The sequence below is a fragment of the Thalassophryne amazonica genome, chromosome 17 (assembly GCF_902500255.1).
Source record: "Thalassophryne amazonica chromosome 17, fThaAma1.1, whole genome shotgun sequence".
In the NCBI taxonomy this organism is placed as follows: domain Eukaryota; kingdom Metazoa; phylum Chordata; class Actinopteri; order Batrachoidiformes; family Batrachoididae; genus Thalassophryne; species Thalassophryne amazonica.
In genome coordinates, this window is record NC_047119.1 from 6,062,099 (window position 1) to 6,083,417 (window position 21,319).

Below are 21,319 nucleotides of genomic sequence, written 5' to 3' on the forward strand. Positions count from 1 at the left end.
AGGTCTAGAGGCAGCGTTCTGAACTAGCTGAAGACCCCTAATGCTGGACTGTGGTAACCCTGAAAATAGAACATTACAATAATCTAGTCTAGAAGAAACCAAAGCATGAATCAGTGTCTCAGCATCAGCCATGGACAGGATGGGGCGGATCCTCGCTATATTTCCCAGATGGAAAAAAGCAGCCCTAGTAACATCCCTGATGTGGAGGTCAAAAGACAACATGGGATCAAAAATTACCCCAAGGTTCCTCACTTTGTCAGTGTGATGTATGACACACGAACCCAGGCTGTGCACCAGCTGGTCAAATTGATGCCGATGTCTCGCTGGACCAAGAACCATCATTTCAGTCTTATCAGAGTTTAAAAGTAGGAAGTTACTGGACATCCAACTTCTCACTGATAGAAGACAGTCTTCCAGGGATTTTATGGGAATTTCCCGCAGCTATACAATGTAAATTATGGCCTAGACATATTCAGTGACCCGGAGATGTTCATGTATCCATCCACCGAGTTATCTCAAGAAAGCCAGCTGTAAAAGTAATGATTTGTATTAGCAACAGTTTGTTCAGTTAGTGTGGCCTCTGAAAATGGAGGGACTGTGAATAAAAAGGGCTGTCATTCCTAAAGGCCCTTTCACACCGGGCCAATGCAGAGTTGTGTAATGCTGCGTACCGACTATGCCGAGCTTATGCAGCCCTATGTGGCGATACGCTAAGGGAGGCAAAGGGGTCCGTGAAATGGACGCAAAAACATAAAAATGTTTAATTTTTTCGTGGACATTTGGCGTAGAGCGTATAGTGGTCCCTCGCTATAACGTGCTTCACCTTTTGCGGCCTCGCAGTTTTTCGGATTTTTTTGTCAGATTTTGCATACTTTTTTTTTTTTTTTTTTAAACAGCGCATTGTGTTCTGCGTGTCTGTTTATAAGAGTCTTCTCGCCCAGAAGAAAAAAGAGCTCCAACAACTACCCATAACTGTGTTCTTCACTCGGAAAAAGACACCTGCACCGAGGTGCCATTCAGTGGAAAAAGACGCGACAGCGGAGCGGTGCCAGGATGAAGAGGCGCGATCAGAGGAACTGTGAAATACTGGTCAGTCACTATTAATAATTTCTTATGCGTTAAAATTAAATTTGTTAGTTCTAAAAGCCATCATAATTATTTATAGGAAAACGTTCTATTTTTATTTCTCAAACGTTTGGGCCTGAAAACAGGTTGGTCTTATTTTTCTACTAAGGTTTGAACTTTGAGAGTGTTTACACACGGGAGAAAATGTTTGAGAAAAGTGTATAAAGTGTGTAGTGAGGAGTTTTACAGCCTTAAAACGTCTATAATAATTGTAAAAAAAATAACGTTTACTACTTCGCGGATTTCACCTATTGCAGGTTATTTTTAGAACGTAACTCCCGCGATAAACGAGGGACTGTATGTAAGTCTACGTAACAAGGTGCTACTGTACACCATGCCTCCGCAATTGTACGCTACTCTACATCAGTCCAGCGATGAATCCTTTTAGGTTTTTTTTTTAATCAGTACATACCTGCACTGCTAGATTTTATTCATCCTGCTGGACTCTGCTGAACTTTGCTGGCAGCGAAGCTTCAAAACCACGGAAGAAGAAGAGGTGGAACAAGGCTTCCCCACTGCGCGTAACATACGCAGCCATACCTGCTTTAATAGATACGCAGCACATTGCAACTCTATGGAGGCCTGGTGTGAAAGGGACTTAAAATGGTTCATGGGATATTTTTGTGAAACACCTTGAATTTAAGATGAAATTCTGTACAACAAGATCATCTTGTTTCTCATTTCACCTCCATTGGAGAGGTGAACAGAAACAAAATTATGTCATTGTTCATCTACTTAAAGTTTAAAAAAATGTTCTTAGTTCTTCTAATCTCCGATTCAAAGTGCTTTTTGTTTGTTTAGGCTGGAATAGACTTCAGAGGCCTTTCCGATGAGAATAATGCACACTACACTGTGGAGGTCAACACTTCTGCACACGGTAATCCACAGCACACAATTTCCGACTTGTCATTTCAAATGACTGAAACGTTTGTGCTGAAGATGACGTGTGCCTTCATTTATTCATCAGCCGCTGTCACAACCAGCTGAACAGAGCGTGACTAATTACAGCTGACTTACTTTTTGAGAGCACTACAGGGACATTGGAGGGGATTTCACAAGAGGCTGGCAATGAAAACTCACAGACACGATGTGTAATTGGTGACAAATCACACTGAGATGACAAATAACGGTACTCAACAGTGATCACAGGGTTCTCAAAAATAAAATTAAAACGTAAAAAAAAACCCAATACATTTTATTGTTAAGGAAACATCTGCTGATGCAGTTCTTGTGTTCACATTCTCCCGTCCTTCGTGAAGCTTTGCTGTCGGGGTGAATATAGGAGTGTAAGCGGGCAGGAAATGGGTTACGCAACACTGGGGGGGTGGGGGGGGGGCATCAGACTGGAGACGTGGGATCTTTCCAGTTTGACTTTACCTTCTTCTTCACGGGTTTGTCGACTGATCTCACGTTCCTTTTTACAGCGGCAGCCTGAGAAAGAATTATTAGGTAGTGGAAAAGGGGCAGAAGAAGCCAAAACCCCGTTAGGTTTAGCCACTTATCCACAGTTAAGACGACCAAAATTATGACTGCACTGCGTCCGCCCAGCAGGCAGTACAAGTACCAACCTCTGAAACTGTGACCAAGCACTACAGTACTTCTTCAGTCTTGTTTAAGACGAGCACACAACTGAAAATTCCACATACTGGTAATTCTGATCAGCACTTATCATTGAAGTTTTTACTTTATACAGTAGTGTTCAGAATAATAGTAGTGCTTTGTGACTAAAAAAGATTAATCCAGGTTTTGAGTATATTTCTTATTGTTACATGGGAAACAAGGTACCAGTAGATTCAGTAGATTCTCACAAATCCAACAAGACCAAGTATTCATGATATGCACACTGTTAAGGCTATGAAATTGGGCTATTAGTAAAAAAAAAAAGTAGAAAAACTATTATGTTCAAACTGCTTTTTTTTTTTAGCAATCCTGTGAATCACTAAACTAGTATTTAGTTGTTTAACCACAGTTTTTCATGATTTCTTCACATCTGCGAAGCATTAATTTTGCTGGTTTGGAACCAAGATTTTGCTGGTTTACTAGTGTGCTTGGGGTCTCTGTCTTGTTGAAACACCCATTACAAGGGCATGTCCTCTTCAGCATAAGGCAACATGACCTCTTCAAGTATTTTGACATATCCAAACTGATCCATGATACCTGGTATGCAATATATAGGCCCAACACCATAGTAGGAGAAACATGCCCATATCATGATACTTGCACCACCATGCTTCACTGTGAACTGTGGCTTGAATTCAGAGTTTGGGGATTGTCTCACAAACTGTCTGCGGCCCTTGGACCCAAAAAGAACAGTTTTACTCTCATCAGTCTACAAAATATTCCTCCATTTCTCTTTAGGCCAGTTGATGTGTTCTTTGGAAAATTGTAACCTCTTCTGCACGTCTTTTATTTAATAGAGGGACTTTGCGGGGGATTCTTGCAAATAAATTAGCTTCACACAGGCGTCTTCTATCTGTCACAGCACTTACAGGTAACTCCAGACTGTCTTTGATCATCCTGGAGCTGATCAATGGGTGAGTCTTTGCCATTCCGGTTATTCTTCTATCCATTTTGATGGTTGTTTTCTGTTTTCTTCCATGTGTCTGTTTTTTTTTTTTTTTGTCCATTTTAAAGCATTGGAGATCATTGTAGATGAACAGCCTATAATTTTTTGCACCTGTGTATAAGTTTCCCCCTCTCCAATCAACTTTTTAATCAAACTACGCTGTTCTTCTGAACAATGTCTTGAACGTCCCATTTTCCTCAGGCTTTCAAAGAGAAAAGCATGTTCAACAGGTGCTGGCTTCATCCTTAAATAGAGGACACCTGATTCACACCTGTTTGTTCCACAAAATTGATGAACTCACTGACTGAATGCCACACTACTATTATTGTGAACACCCCCTTTTCTACTTTTTTTTTTTACTAATAGCCCAAATTCATAGCCTTAAGAGTGTGCATATCATGAATGCTTGGTCTTGTTGGATTTGTGAGAATCTACTGAATCTACTGGTACCTTGTTTCCCATGTAACAATAAGAAATATACTCAAAACCTGGATTAATCTTTTTAGTCACATAGCACTACTATAAATCTGGACTGAATTAAACCTACAACTACTTGAACTGTGCCCATTAAAATAGTATGAAACCCATTTCAGCCCTGCAGTGATTGTAGGTTGTGCACATGGTCATGTGTTTTACAAACTGGCATTCTGATTCCTGCCATTTGGAATAAGTGGATAAAGTGGCTGTAACATCATCCTGTGAAAGATCAAATATGTAGAGATTTTGGCGTCATCAGGAAGGAAAACCTGCACCTTATTTAAGGAGTCAGAATACCACCACTGGATGCAGAATGGACAAAGTAAACAGTGTCACACATTCATGTTGGAGCAGACGTAAAGTAAATGACACAGAGCTGCAGTTTACTTGTGTCAGATTTAAGTGATGATAACAAAAGAGTCATCAGGAGATGACATAACTCCCCAATCCCCAAAAATCAGTAGCAAAAAGTGTCGGTGATCACCCAAGTACACCCTTATACTAAATATGAATGAAACTGGTTAAATGGTTCTTGAGATATCACACTAAAAAGTGAAAATGGATGGACAGGCAGATGGACATGCTGACTGCTATATCTCACCGCGCCAAATATTTATTTAGGTTTACGTTCAGGTAGACCGATGACATGGTGTAGAATTTAATGCGTGGTTATTTACCTGAGAGGGGGTGCTGGTGAGCTCCATCTTCTCCTGAGACTTCTCCTTGGCGAGCCGCGCTGCCTCCTTAAACTCAGCAAATTTATCTGCAAACTAAAATGACAGAACTGAGTGGAGTCAGAGACAGTTCTGCCACAGTACAACAACGTAACGTTCCATTTTGGGGACCATACAGAGGGTGCTGTCAAAATGAGCCTCCTGAGAATTTCAGACTCTTGTGTTCTCTCACCTTCACCAGGTGGCTCTCGGAGGAAAAGCCCAGACCGTAGACGGTGTTGGCCCTGCTGTCAGCCCACTGGCCAAACTTTTGGGACGTCTTTGTGAACGTCATGTTGGGAGTGATGGTGCTGTTGATAATTGCCTGTACAGAAAAATATGATTGGGTCACAAAGCAAACTGTAATTTTCATAAGTACAATAATCCAAGAACAATTTCTCATGAGAGAAAAAAAAAAATGTAGTTTGTTCCCATCTTACTAAACAGGTGAATGAAGTATGAGATTGGCCCAAATATAAGATGGCCCTGATTATAAGACAACCACACCCAAAAGGAATTGCTTTTACTTGAAAATATTAAAGTGGGGGTTTGAAAGAGAGGTTAGATTGCATAAATCAGCAGTACAATAATAAACAGCGGAAAGTGACCAATCGTGGCTCCACAAATCACGTCAGACAATTTTACACAGGGCAGAGTGTTCTGCACTATAACGTGGGGTGCTTAGACCCTATAGAGTTGTGGTTAGTAACATAAATGCTGCTGCAGAGTTGTGAGGATGATAAAGGTTGAAGTAAATAGCACAAGACATGGTGTAATTCTGCTGCTCTCTTTATAAAGATAAAGTCTCTGAGTGTGTGTGTGTGGGGTGTCAAGCAGTGGCGTCGTACCAGCTGCAGTAGTCAGTCACAACCACAAACTGATTGTGATCTTAAAACACAGAGAAGCCTTTACCTTTTTTCCTCACTCATTGTAGGACTTTGCTTTTGTGGAAGTCGCCCGTGCCACCTTCAATTAAAGTCTGGTTGCAAGAGGTCTTGTTTCTTTTGAAACTGTACAGGCTCAGAGGCTCCTCTGATTGGTGCCATCACCTTTGAAAACCTCTACTTAACTTTGTGAAGCTCACCAAGGGAAATCTCCCCATAACATATCATAGTGACTCTTGGTTGTGCTTTGCTGTTTGTCCACCTGCCCCTAACGTACTTGGGGGTGCCACTGGTTCTTTTTCTTTCTTTTTTCATGAAATACTGATCGGTCTTCCTTCATCTTTGTGGGGTTTTTCTCCCCTCATTTGTCTCATTTTTTGGGGTTTGTTTTTGTACATTTGTCTATATTATTTATACTGTTCAATAAAATATGCTGATAAAAAAAATACAGAGAAGCAATATTCAGCACCATGAATAAAAGCTGTACCTTACCCCATGACTTGTGTGTTCGTAGTGGCTGTGGAAATTAACAAAAAGCAGTACAAAAGGGAGACACTCTTCATGTGTTTCTGCTGCTACCTACTGTTGGGTATATGTATGACATGTAAACGATTAATTATAAGATGACTCCATATTTCCCTACATGTCACTGAAGCGGCAATAGCAGTATACGAGTATTATTTTCAGTGGTGTGTGTGTGCGTGTGTGTGTGTGTGTGTGTATACGTACACGATAACTCAAAAATGGCTGGATCGATTTCCTTCAAACTTGGTGGCAATATTACTTGCTCAGATACACATTTAGATTTTGGAGTAGTTTCTTTAAGATCGAGCTAAAGAAAATCAGTGCCTGAAAACATTATTTTTTGCATATGTCAACAAAGAAAGGAGAGATGAATGATCTAAAGTGTGTTCTTGATGAAGTCACACAGATGTGTATTTACTTATAAATTTATATTGTGGCGTGTAGAACGCACAGATGCATCCGCCCTCTAATGTCTTTCATTTACAGATGTATTGTCAGGGAAAATAAATAAACGCAAACCCTTAGACTTCTATTTGGGTCGATATGATAGTGAAACAGTTACACTATCACAGTTACACGCTGCTTTGGGGTGGGAGGCCGTTATCTAAAAATGTGTGCCGGGATAAGGAGACGTGTGCATCTCTCTCTGGTTTAGATGAGTGTTAGTATCTGTAATGTTTGATCAACAGGCAGCAGAGTTGCCAAGTGGCTCCAGCTGACTGTAAACGTACTGATGAGTGTGCAACAGAAGCTGTCCAGGCATGAAGAGGTGACAGGTGAAATGCTGTTAAAGTTGAGTGTTTCCCAAAACATCTAGGAGGAAAATACAGATGTATGTATGCTGGAGCTTGTGCACAAACTTACAGAATGGCTATTCGCCCAACCGTTGGTTCAATAAAGTAAATGCGAGCACATACAGTAGTGTTCAGAATAATAGTGCTATGTGACTAAAAAGATTAATCCAGGTTTTGAGTATATTTCTTATTGTTACATGGGAAACAAGGTACCAGTAGATTCAGTAGATTCTCACAAATCCAACAAGACCAAGCATTCATGATATGCACACTCTTAAGACAATGAAATTGGGCTATTAGTAAAAAAAGTAGAAAAGGGGGTGTTCACAATAATAGTAGTGTGGCATTCAGTCAGTGAGTTCATCAATTTTGTGGAACAAACAGGTGTGAATCAGGTGTCCCCTATTTAAGGATGAAGCCAGCACCTGTTGAACATGCTTTTCTCTTTGAAAGCCTGAGGAAAATGGGACGTTCAAGACATTGTTCAGAAGAACAGCGTAGTTTGATTAAAAAGTTGATTGGAGAGGGGAAAATTTATACAAAGGTGCAAAAACTTATAGGCTGTTCATCTACAATGATCTCCAATGCTTCAAAATGGACCAAAAAAAAAAAAAAAAAAAAAAACAGACGCGTGGAAGAAAACGGAAAACAACCATCAAAATGGATAGAAGAATAACCAGAATGGCAAAGGCTCACCCACTGATCAGCTCCAGGATGATCAAAGACAGTCTGGAGTTACCTGTAAGTGCTGTGACAGTTAGAAGACGCCTGTGTGAAGCTAATTTATTTGCAAGAATCCCCCGCAAAGTCCCTGTGTTAAATAAAAGACGTGCAGAAGAGGTTACAATTTGCCAAAGAACACATCAACTGGCCTAAAGAGAAATGGAGGAATATTTTGTGGACTGATGAGAGTAAAATTGTTCTTTTTGGGTCCAAGGCCCACAGACAGTTTGTGAGACGACCCCCAAACTCTGAATTCAAGCCACAGTTCACAGTGAAGACAGTGAAGCATGGTGATGCAAGCATCATGATATAGGCATGTTTCTCCTACTATGGTGTTGGGCCTATATATCGCATACCAGGTATCATGGATCAGTTTGGATATGTCAAAATACTTGAAGAGGTCATATTGCCTTATGCTGAAGAGGACATGCCCTTGAAATGGGTGTGTCAAGACAATGACCCCAAGCACACTAGTAAACCAGCAAAATCTTGGTTCCAAACCAACAAAATTAATGCCTCGCAGATCAAATCAAATCAACTTTATTTATATAGCGCCAAATCACAACAAACAGCTGCCCCAAGGCGCTTTATATTGTAAAGCAAGGCCATACAATAATTACCGAAAAACCCCAACGGTCAAAACGACGGCCTGTGAGCAAGCACTTGGCGACAGTGGGAAGGAAAAACTTCCTTTTAACAGGAAGAAACCTCCAGCAGAACCAGGCTCAGGGAGGGGCAGTCTTCTGCTGGGACTGGTTGGGGCTGAGGGAGAGAACCAGGAAAAAGACATGCTGTGGAAGAGAGCAGAGATCAATCACTAATGATTAAATGCAGAGTAGTGCATACAGAGCAAAAAGAGAAAGAAACACTCAGTGCATCATGGGAACCCCCCAGCAGTCTAGGTCTATAGCAGCATAACTAAGGGATGGTTCAGGGTCACCTGATCCAGCCCTAACTATAAGCTTTAGCAAAAAGGAAAGTTTTAAGCCTAATCTTAAAAGTAGAGAGGGTGTCTGTCTCCCTGATCTGAATTGGGAGCTGGTTCCACAGGAGAGGAGCCTGAAAGCTGAAGACTCTGCCTCCCATTCTACTCTTACAAACCCTAGGAACTACAAGTAAGCCTGCAGTCTGAGAGCGAAGCGCTCTATTGGGGTGATATGGTACTATGAGGTCCCTAAGATAAGATGGGACCTGATTATTCAAAACCTTATAAGTAAGAAGAAGAATTTTAAATTCTATTCTAGAATTAACAGGAAGCCAATGAAGAGAGGCCAATATGGGTGAGATATGCTCTCTCCTAGTCCCCGTCAGTACTCTAGCTGCAGCATTTTGAATTAACTGAAGGCTTTTCAGGGAACTTTTAGGACAACCTGATAATAATGAATTACAATAGTCCAGCCTAGAGGAAATAAATGCATGAATTAGTTTTTCAGCATCACTCTGAGACAAGACCTTTCTAATTTTAGAGATATTGCGCAAATGCAAAAAAGCAGTCCTACATATTTGTTTAATATGCGCATTGAATGACATATCCTGATCAAAAATGACTCCAAGATTTCTCACAGTATTACCAGAGGTCAGGGTAATGCCATCCAGAGTAAGGATCTGGTTAGACACCATGTTTCTAAGATTTGTGGGGCCAAGTACAATAACTTCAGTTTTATCTGAGTTTAAAAGCAGGAAATTAGAGGTCATCCATGTCTTTATGTCTGTAAGACAATCCTGCAGTTTAGCTAATTGGTGTGTGTCCTCTGGCTTCATGGATAGATAAAGCTGGGTATCATCTGCGTAACAATGAAAATTTAAGCAATGCTGTCTAATAATACTGCCTAAGGGAAACATGTATAAAGTGAATAAAATTGGTCCTAGCACAGAACCTTGTGGAACTCCATAATTAACCTTAGTCTGTGAAGAAGATTCCCCATTTACATGAACAAATTGTAATCTATTAGATAAATATTCTGGTATTCTGGTGCTCCCTGTTTTGTCTGTTTTTGTGCGTGAATCGCGTGTCATCGTGTCCCTACACCTGCGATGAGCTTCTAAACATTAAATCATCAACACCCATGGACATTACGCCAGTTTTTTTAGTGCCTGCAGCTGAACTGGTTCACTTTTTGGCCAAAAAAGTGAAACGACGGCGGAGAGGAAAACGAGCTGGAGCTCTCATGCGCCTCAGGCGAAGGGGCACGCGCACGCCCCTACCTGGGATATTTCTCTCCAAGGTCCGCTCACTCCACAACAAGATGGATGAGCTGGCACTGCTGATGAAGAAGAATAGAGATTTCTCCTCATCTTGTGTACTGTGCTTCATGGAGACGTGGTTCAATGCACAGACATCGGACTGCGCGCTCCAACTAGAGGGATTCCGACTCCTCCGCGCAGACAGAGACCGAGCACTCTCTGGTGGAAAAACAAGAGGTGGAGGACTCTGTTTCTATATCAACAACGCCTGGTGCTCCGATGTGACTGTGATCTCCCAACACTGCTGTCCCTCTCTGGAATATCTCCTCATAAACTGCAGACCGTTCTACTCTCCACGTGAGTTTAACTCTTTCATACTTTGCTCTGTGTATATTCCACCGAGCGTGGACGTGCACGAGGCCGAGCGCGCGCTCGCGGATCAGATTATGAGCGTGGAGAGAGACTTTCCGGACTCTCGTTATAATTCTCGGTGATTTTAACAAAGGGAATCTCAGTCAGGAATTACCAAAATACAAACAGTTTGTTAAATGCCCGACCAGAGAAGGGAGCACGTTAGATCATTGTTACACGACAGTGAGCGGCGCCTACCGCACGGTGGCCCGTGCAGCTTTGGGACTCTCAGATCACGTGATGGTCCACTTGATCCCCGCGTACAGACAGAGACTTAAACTCTCTAAACCTGTTGTGAGGACATCTAAAGTGTGGAGCAATGAAGCTGTAGAGGAGCTACGCGCGTGCTTGGCCACCACGGATTGGGATATGTTTGAGGCTTCAACAGACAGTCTAGATGACTACATGGACACTGTGACGTCATATGTTCATTTCTGTGAAGACAGCATCATCCCACAGCATACCAGGGTGAGATATAACAATGACACGTCCTGGTTCACACCTAAACTCCAGCAGCTCTGTCAGCAGAAAGTGGTGGCTTTCAGAGAAGGAGACAGAGACAGCTATAGAGGTGCAAAGTACAGATTTAGCAAGGAGGTAGCAAAGGCTAAATCCATGTACAGTTCACGTCTGCAGCAAAGGTTCTCTGCCAACGACTCGGCCTCTGTGTGGAGGGGGATGAAAGAGATCACCAACTACAAGCCCAAAGCACCTCGTTCTGTTGACGACCTGAAGCTGGCCAACGACTTGAACGTCTTCTATTCACGCTTTGAAGACAAGGACTCACACCTCCCCACCCCCCACACAACTGGATACTCAAACACTCTGGACCTCCCCCCTCTCACTGCTGCCCTCCCCACTCCCCCTGTTGCTCTAATCTCTGTAATAAAATTTTATGGTCAACAGTATCAAAAGCAGCACTGAGGTCTAACAGAACAAGCACAGAGATGAGTCCACTGTCTGAGGCCATAAGAAGATCATTTGTAACCTTCACTAATGCTGTTTCTGTACTATGATGGATTCTAAAACCTGACTGAAACTCTTCAAATAGACCATTCCTCTACAGATGATCAGTTAGCTGTTTTACAACTACCCTTTCAAGAATTTTTGAGAGAAAAGGAAGGTTGGAGATTGGCCTATAATTAGCTAAGATAGCTGGGTCAAGTGATGGCTTTTTAAGTAACGGTTTAATTACTGCCACCTTAAACGCCTGTGGTACATAGCCAACTAATAAAGACAGATTGATCATATTTAAGATCGAAGCATTAATTAATGGTAGGGCTTCCTTGAGCAGCCTGGTAGGAATGGGGTCTAATAGACATGTTGATGGTTTGGAGGAAGTAACTAAAGAAAATAACTCAGACAGAACAATCGGAGAGAAAGAGTCTAACCAAATACCGGCATCACTGAAAGCAGCCAAAGATAATGATATGTCTTTGGGATGGTTATGAGTAATTTTTTCTCTAATAGTTAGAATTTTATTAGCAAAGAAAGTCATGAAGTCATTACTAGTTAAAGTTAAAGGAATACTCGGCTCAATAGAGATCTGACTCTTTGTCAGCCTGGCTACAGTGCTGAAAAGAAAGCTGGGGTTCTTATTTTCTTCAATTAGTGATGAGTAGTAAGATGTCCTAGCTTTACAGAGGGCTTTTTTATAGAGCAACAGACTCTTTTTCCAGGCTAAGTGAAGATCTTCTAAATTAGTGAGACGCCATTTCCTCTCCAACTTACGGGTTATCTGCTTTAAGAGTTTGTGAGTTATACCACGGAGTCAGGCACTTCTGATTTAAGGCTCTCTTTTTCAGAGGAGGTTTAGGTAGCTACTCTGCACTGTGTTGGTATATGGCATTAGAGAACATAAAGAAGGAATCATATCCTTAAACCTAGTTACAGCGCTTTCTGAAAGTCTTCTAGTGTAATGAAACTTATTCCCCACTGCTGGGTAGTCCATCAGAGTAAATGTAAATGTTATTAAGAAATGATCAGACAGAAGGGAGTTTTCAGGGAATACTGGTAAGTCTTCAATTTCCATACCATAAGTCAGAACAAGATCTAAGATATGATTAAAGTGGTGGGTGGACTCATTTACATTTTGAGCAAAGCCAATTGAGTCTAATAATAGATTAAATGCAGTGTTGAGGCTGTCATTCTCAGCATCTGTGTGGATGTTAAAATCGCCCACTATAATTATCTTATCTGAGCTAAGCACTAAGTCAGACAAAAGGTCTGAAAATTCACAGAGAAACTCACAGTAACGACCAGGTGGATGATAGATAATAACAAATAAAACTGTTTTTTGGGACTTCCAATTTGGATGGACAAGACTAAGAGTCAAGCTTTCAAATGAATTAAAGCTCTGTCTGAGTTTTGGATTAATTAATAAACTGGAGTGGAAGATTGCTGCTAATCCTCCGCCTCGGCCCGTGCTACGAGCGTTCTGACAGTTAGTGTGACTCGGGGGTGTTGACTCATTTAAACTAACATATTCATCCTGCTGTAACCAGGTTTCTGTAAGGCAGAATAAATCAATATGTTGATCAATTATTATATCATTTACCAACAGGGACTTAGAAGAGAGAGACCTAATGTTTAATAGACCACATTTAACTGTTTTAGTCTGTGGTGCAATTGAAGGTGCTATATTATTTTTTCTTTTTGAATTTTTATGCTTAAATAGATTTTTGCTGGTTATTGGTGCTCTGGGAGCAGGCACTGTCTCTACGGGGATGGGGTAATGAGGGGATGGCAGGGGGAGAGAAGCTGCAGAGAGGTGTGTAAGACTACAACTCTGCTTCCTGGTCCCAACCCTGGATAGTCACGGTTTGGAGGATTTAAGAAAATTGGTCAGATTTCTAAAAAATGAGAGCTGCTCCATCCAAAGTGGGATGGATGCCGTCTCTCCTAACAAGACCAGGTTTTCCCCAGAAGCTTTGCCAATTATCTATGAAGCCCACCTCATTTTTTGGACACCACTCAGACAGCCAGCAATTCAAGGAGAACATGCGGCTAAACATGTCACTCCCGGTCTGATGTGAAGAAATCATGAAAAACTGTGGTTAAACAACTAAATACTAGTTTAGTGATTCACAGGATTGCTAAAAAAGCAGTTTGAACGTAATACAGTAGTTTTGAGTTTGTAGCGTCAACAGCAGATACTACTATTATTGTGAACACCCCCTTTTCTACTTTTTTTTACTAATAGCCCAATTTCATAGCCTTAAGAGTGTGCATATCATGAATGCTTGGTCTTGTTCGATTTGTGAGAATCTACTGAATCTACTGGTACCTTGTTTCCCATGTAACAATAAGAAATATATTCAAAACCTGGATTAATCTTTTTAGTCACATAGCACTACTATTATTCTGAACACTACTGTACGCCCACCCACAACCGACCAATGAGCGCACTGGCAAGTTCGCTTCCATTTCAACGCGGGAGGGAAAAAAAGCGGATATTTTCTCACCGGCTGCGGGAGGATTCACAGCCCGAGGAGTGGCTGTGATCTAAAGTGGTTCTGTTTGGCTCATCACACCCAGTGAACTGTGTCAAACTAACACCATCTTACAGTCAACAAGCAGCATTTTGTTCAAAAACTGTTTCGTCGTCGTTAACAGGCTTACATTCAAAATAGTTATGAAGTTTGTCTGTTTTCATCCATTGCGGTGTTTTGCAGTAATTAAAGATGACACCATTAAATGTGTCAAACATACGCCACAATAGAGCCTTAAAAGGTGGTGTAAAAACAGTTTAGATGCACAAAAGGTGTCAAATATACGATCACGGTTGGGCGAATAAAGTAAGACATTATATTTATCTACCCAACAGTTGGGCGAACAGCCTTTGCCACAAACTTATCAGAATGCGTTGCGTGGCAAACAGTAGAGACTCACATTTATTCACATATACTCGTACATATGTCAAAAAGCACAGACAAAAGTCTGAGCGTCTCAATTGCTTCAATCTCACACTCTAAAAAAAAAAAAAAAAAAAAAGACATGACTGGACAAGAATTACTGTAAACAAGAGAATATTGCCATAAATGAGACTGTTTACAACTCAAGTTCAATTTAAACCAATTCTATCAGAGATGGTGGAATCTCTTAATGGTTCATCTGAAGGTTTCTACTCATAAAAACCTTTCACAATTTCATATACAAGTGTTTCCTGAAAGCTGCAGAGCAACAGAAAGAGTTGGCACTGCTTGGCATCTCTCTCTCTCTTTGTAAACATGTGGCCACACACTTTCTCTGCGAAGAAAACTTATTGTTGTCTGGATGTTCTCGAGCACCAACCCACCCCAAGCTCTGCTATTTCTGTTAAACCACACTGACTTGCTACTTTGACAACAGCAGTCACCACCCAGAGAAACTTGCATAACTCCTCTAACTTCACAGAGCAGTTCAGTCAAATCTTCAATCAACAAATAAAAATCATTAACAGATGACAACAGAGTGCTTGTTTACCTTCTGTACAGCTGATGTCAATAAAAAAAGGGCCACAGAGAAACAATTAAGGCAAGCTGGGAAACATCAACGTTCAACAAAAAAGGTCAACTACCCCACCCTTTAAATAAAGAACATGCTTTGAAAATCTTTAAACAAACAGGTCCATAAGTCTTTGGACAATGAGATTTGTTGTTTTGCCTCTGTGCACCACCACCACGACTTTGAAATAAGTAGTCCGCTACCTGCCCTGAGATCTCGTACACAAAATGTTTCCGACAGTGGTTCTCACTTGGAATACGTTAGTGAGTGCATGGACATGAAAAATCACTGACTAAAACTGTGACCTTGTGGTCACGAATGTTTTTAAGAGCCATTTCAAATATGGCAGCCGTCACCCATGATGAAAATCATAAATTTTATTTGTTGGACCATATGTACATGTAATACCCCTATTCCTACTAATTCTGGAGTGCAGAATTCATTTCTGAGATTGTTTAAACCTTGGAAAGGCAAGGCCAAAGTCACTTTAGCATACCGATGATAACTTTGGTAATTATTTTGCAATTAAAGGAGTAGAAACATGTTAGACATCAAATTCAACTAATTTTACAGTTTAGAATTCATTTTTCATATTGTTTTGTCCATTTGAGCTCATCCTCAGCTTCAAAGAGCAAGGTCAAGGTCATTTTAGTAGTTGAGGCCCGTAGATCCATTTTTGTAACATGACCGTGGCCATAACTTTGCTGTTTTTACAATTAGAAATCAATGAACCAATAGTTACAACTATTCTATGTTTATTACTTTTTCTGTGTACAATTTATGTAGTAGGTTATATATCCAAAGAAATTATGTTCCTATATTATATATGCTATGTAACTACGTCACTTAATTTCATGGGTTTGTTAACATCAAATAAGAATATGAAGGATTACAAGTATATTTGATTGAAAATATAAAACAAAATCAAATCAAACAGGAAATGGTCCATAGTGCACCATATCACATGTACTTGCAGGTTCATCTTTCGGTGTCATGTTTTTGCAAAAATTGTCTTCTGCCTTTCCATGACAGAAAATAATGTACACTACTCGAGCAGAACAACACCCACAGTGTTACGTGTTACATTTGCAAACTGTAAGTAGTCTTTGGGGCAAGGGCTTGAGGTATTTTGACGGCAACAATCTGCCAAAGTGCTCCACCCATCCAGGTCTCAATGGTTCTACATTTGGCTGATGTTCCCCAGCTGTTGCCAGAAGTTGACATACCCTGTGCACCAGGAAGGCTCCTTATTGGATGTGAACTCTGATAACGCTGCTTATGGGAAAAGAGAGCATTAATTCCAGCAGTGGCACAGGTCTAATTTTCTATTCTGAGCAGTTGTTTTTGACCTGGCCCCTGCCCAGACATGTACCCAGTATTTCTCTGCTAGTGCTTGCTCTGACAAGGTGTCTGTCTCTCCAAAATTTGTGAGATACTGCACTAGGTCTGAGGCCATAGCTGCATGGTGTCTACCTTACCCATGCAGTCATCTCCTGTTAATATATGCGCCTTGATAACTGTCTTGTTGAGAAACAGCTTGATGCAGTGGAAGCATGTGGCGCTTCTAACCAGTGCCATACTCCTGCCAGATCTCCTTCAACCCCAGTGCTTGGTAGTATGGGGTGTAGTGTAGCAGCAATGCAAAGGTATCTGTGTCATTAGAGACTATGACAATTCTCTTGCACTGTTTCACATGAACAGCCCAGAAAACATCACAGGAGAAATATTCTTACGTCTATAGTTTCCCTTAAATTCAATACACTTGGTCCACTGATGTTCAAGCTTCAATGTCCCTTCGCAGAAGGAAATCCCATCCAGGAGAGGGTGAGAACCTTTTGAAGTACCCTCATATATACAATCTATGTGAGAAACAGAACGTGTGCAAATGCGCGTCAAAATATACAAAAGAATGGGAAAGTAAAAACAGATTTAAAGATCTAATAGAATGACACAATCATTCTTTGCGGACAATGTGGTTCTGTTGGCTTCATCAAATCGGGACCTTCAGCACGCACTGGGGCGGTTTGCAGCAGAGTGTGAAGGGTCCAGGATGAAAATCAGCACCTCCAAATCCGAGGCTATGGTTCTTGACCAGAAAAAGGTGCCTTGCCCTCTTCAGGTCGGTGGAGTGTCCTTGCCTCAAGTGGAGGAGTGTAAGTATCTCGGGGTCTTGTTCGCGAGTGAGGGACAGATGGAGCGTGAGATCGACAGATGGATTGGTGCAGCGTCTGCAGTGATGCGGTCGCTGTACTGGACTGTCGTGGTGAAGAGAGAGCTGAGCGGGGGGGCAAAGCTCTCGATTTACAGATCGATCTACGTTCCAAACCTCACCTATGGTCATGAGATTTGGCTCATGACCAAAAGAACGAAGTCGCAAGTACAAGCGGCCGAGATGAGTTTCCTCCGCAGGGTGGCTGGGCACTCCTTTAGAGATAGGGTGAGGAGCTCGGTCACTCGGAAGGAGCTCGGGGTCGAGCCGCTGCTCCTCCACGTCGAAAGGAGCCAGCTGAGGTGGCTCGGGCATCTTTTCCGGATGCCCCCTGGATACCTCGTTGGAGAGGTGTTCCGGGCACGTCCCATCGGAAGGAGGCCCCGGGGAAGACCCAGGACACGCTGGAGGGACTACATCTCTCGGCTGGCTTGGGAACGCCTCGCGGTTCCCCCGGAGGAGCTGGGGCAGGTGTGTGTGGATTGGGAGGTCTGGGCAGCTTTGCTTGAGCTGCTGCCCCCGTGACCCGACTCCGGATAAAGCGGAAGAAAATGAATGGATGGATGGATAGAATGACACAGCCAAAACCTTTCATCAAAACCATAAATGAGTAATGGCAAACTTGAAACACTGCTCTCAAACGTATGAGTTACAGTGTTTAAAGCACTGTTACAGAGTCTGTATTAAAAGGAAGACATCATCAGTGGGGCCTCAACACATCACCGAATGTTCTGAAACTAATGTGTCCAACAATTCCATTTAATTTGTCCCCTCTGGTGCTGAAACAAATCACTAGTGAATGAACTAGAATCGGGCAGTTTTTGACTGTCATATATAAACTCCACAGTGAGCCGAGGGTCTATATGTGCAATTGTGTGTACATTACTTGTTTGAAAGAAAAGGGGAAAAAAGGATAATGCAAGTACATTCATTCTTTTAACTACACATCATTACAAATACACCTTTTCAAAAAAAAATATTTTTTTTTAAGAAAAAAGCTCAAACACATGCATCAAGACATTTTATACAGTAATTGTATCACAGCTCTCTGGGCCATAATAGAATAGAACTGTGCCTACAGATTGTCATTCCCAGTCTGTTACAACACAGAACCTACAGGTGTGAGGTGTGAAGACCACTGCGAGTGACCGGCTGTTTGAGTCACTGTAGCCCGTGTACACACCTTTGATCCATCCAGACTGATGATTCGATAGACATTCCTGGTACTGTCAAAAAAATAGGAGACTGTAACGGCATGTTTACTTGTGGGAACCCAGTTTTTCTTGGTGGTGGGGTCAATCTGGAAGACATGGGCACGTGTACTGAAGATGGGCTGCTCTCTGCAGACAGAAACAAGAAATGAGAGGGAAATAAAGATGGAGGCATCGGTGTTTGTTACAGTCATCTGTGAGGTTGCCTTAAATATATTACACGTAACAGGACACTGATGGGGTTTGGCACATGCACAGGGTTCAAACACACAAACGCACTAAGAGGTGAATGCGTGGAAAATCTCCACATTAAACTTGTAACCTTCTCTTACGGACAAGATGTAGAAGTACTGAAGAAAGTGACAAGTCAGAAGAATCCCAGTACATCCATAATTCATTCCCACCTGCTGTGCACTGATTCACATGACCAATGGCTGGACAAGGAGAAACACCCACCAGGCATTCACACTGAGAACAAGTGTTTTTATGCACAAAGGTACTGTACAAGTGTTACACATGTGCACAAAAATCACCCTCTTGTAGTGTGGTAAAAATAATCTATTCTGTTGGCATCTATGTGAACTTTCCCACTGCATATCTATAATAGAAAACTCAAACAAATGCAGAAGTACTAGAAACATCTAATGCAATGTTCCCAAACACACATGCAGACAAAACCCACATAAATCTAGGAATTAATGAACCTTTGCAATTGGTTCCTAATGAAAGCATCTTCTTTAACAATGATCTGTTTTCAAAATAATGCACCCTGGTACAGTGGAATACTTCATTTTGGTACTCATGTAAAAGGCTACTTACAATACATATGAAGGCGAGATATAGTAACGGGGTCAAGAATACCCATACAAGGTTAAAAGGGAATTAATTAATGAATCAAGGACAGAAGAGCAAGACAAAAAAAGGCAAAGAGTGAGGTGTCTTTCTTTCTGGAGACTCGCTGCCTCGTGTGTGGGTGGCAAAGCAAATTGGGCAGGAATTATGCATTTTTAAAAGCAGCAGATGAAAGGGTAGATATGTAAATTCTCTTCTATTAAAATAGGAGTGGAATAAAGCACCAGAGCTCACACTGACGTGAACAGACATCTCTACGAGCACAGTGTCTGTCTCGATGACAGCTCTCTGAGCTTGTGTTTAAAATACGTTCAGTAAAACTTTAGCCAAAAATGTAGTCATGTAATAATGTAATATGAACTTACTTAAGTACATGAGCCATGTTCTCACTTTTACACCTACGGTGTTTTTATAGCAGCGGATATGTGACCGGATGCTGTTGTTGAGAACACAAGATTTACATGCATGTTACCACGTTCCCCCTCTCTCATTTTATTTAAAAACAAACAGATGAATGTTGTATTTCTTGTTTCCACCATACAAAAGACATTTGCTGACCCTGGATTAGTGGGCAGGTCTTAGTGTTGAGCCCTGATGATTGGCATGTGCTTGTGTACACATTAACATATACCCATGGTGGCGCTGCGTCACCATTTCTGAATTCAAAATTGCGTCGTCACCCGTCTGCTGCAGCTTTACCTCGTAAAACAACAGATCTCCATGGTCCATGACTGTGCACAACGTGTTGCTGTTACACTCTTTTGCAATAAAAGGATTAATAAATGGAATAGTTTTGACTGTGTTGAATGGTTGGTCTCCAAAATAAAGGTCAAACAAGGTTGATGTACATTAATTTCTATGACGGTGACATATGTTACCCTGTAATATGATAGCTAAGCTCCTTTTTAGAACCCTATTAACCCAAACAATTTGTGCCACTTTTGACTGAAATTGGAGCAACTTTAACTTTTGACCCCTGTACAAACTGAAACTGACCTTTGTCACCATTTTTGCTGTTTTTACCCCAAAACTCCAGAACATTCAGTCATAGATAGTCCAAACTATACCTTTTTGGAATTGTTATGTCCAAAAAGCAAAATTTAGCACTTTAAATTTAAAAGTAGGTAATGAAAACAGTTGGTGTAAACAGTCATTTGCAACAACTATACCACTTCTAACCATTGTAATACCAATGTTAATCCTCAATGTTTTGTATATACGTTGAAAAAAAAAATTGTACTTTTATCATTGTCAACATGGTGATTCTTTATAAACGATGGTCAAAACACAGTCAACACATATCTACTGGTGTTTCTTATAACTGTTCAGTGGATAAAACATGGCAGATAATTTGCCTATTGTTTACTGGAATCAGAGTTCCTCCAGGACTGATTCTACCCAGTTCTTGCCAGTGGCTCCGGCAGTCTAAAAATTGTGGCAAACCAAACAAACAAACATTATACTCACAAATGCAACTCAGATTAAAAGTGGCGTACACTTTTTTTTGGTGTGTATATTTATGTGCCAAACGTATTACCTCAAAAACACAGGATGCGTGAATCTAACATTACAATGTGAAGAAGTGCTCAGAGCGTCACCATTTTTGGTCATCAACCTCACTAGCTAACACATCAATCCAACTTGAATTCACTGTTGGCATCAGCCAAGCAAAGCTAGACAATGGAAATGGACACATGTAAATGCATTACAGATGTGATATATGTCTTTCAAAAGGGTACCAAAAGGGGGGGTGGGGGTGTCATGCAGGATCAATATCTTGTTTCAAACACCTGTTTATTGCTACCACTTCATAATAAAATTAAAACAAGTGCAATACAAGGTCTATTAGAAAAGTATCCGACCTTATTATTTTTTTTAAAAAGCATATGGATTTGAATCACGTGTGATTACATCAGCCAAGCTTGAACCCTCGTGGGCATGCAAGAGTTTTTCCACGCCTGTCGGTGACGTCATTCGCCTGTGAGCACGCCTTGTGGAAGGAGTGGTCCAGCCCCCTCGTCGGATTTTCATTGTCTGAGAAGTTGCTGAGAGACTGGCGCTGTGCTTGATCAAAAATTTTTCAAAAACTGTGAGGCACATCCGAGTGGACACCATTCGAGAAATTTAGCTGGTTTTCAGTGAAAATTTTAACGGCTGATG

The 21,319-nt window shown here is 41.3% G+C and overlaps 1 protein-coding gene across 1 annotated transcript in view; it reads right to left on the bottom strand.

The window, feature by feature from the left end:
- Nucleotides 1-21,319, bottom strand: part of LOC117529741 (homer protein homolog 1-like) — a 50,625-nt gene that overhangs the window by 17,736 nt on the left and 11,570 nt on the right. The window contains exons 2-4 of the mRNA XM_034192595.1: nucleotides 18,280-18,436; nucleotides 5,075-5,206; nucleotides 4,846-4,938 (exon numbers count right to left, since the gene is read on the bottom strand). Coding sequence (XP_034048486.1) covers nucleotides 4,846-4,938; nucleotides 5,075-5,206; nucleotides 18,280-18,436 — 382 coding nt within the window. The remainder of the gene's footprint in view (nucleotides 1-4,845; nucleotides 4,939-5,074; nucleotides 5,207-18,279; nucleotides 18,437-21,319) is intronic.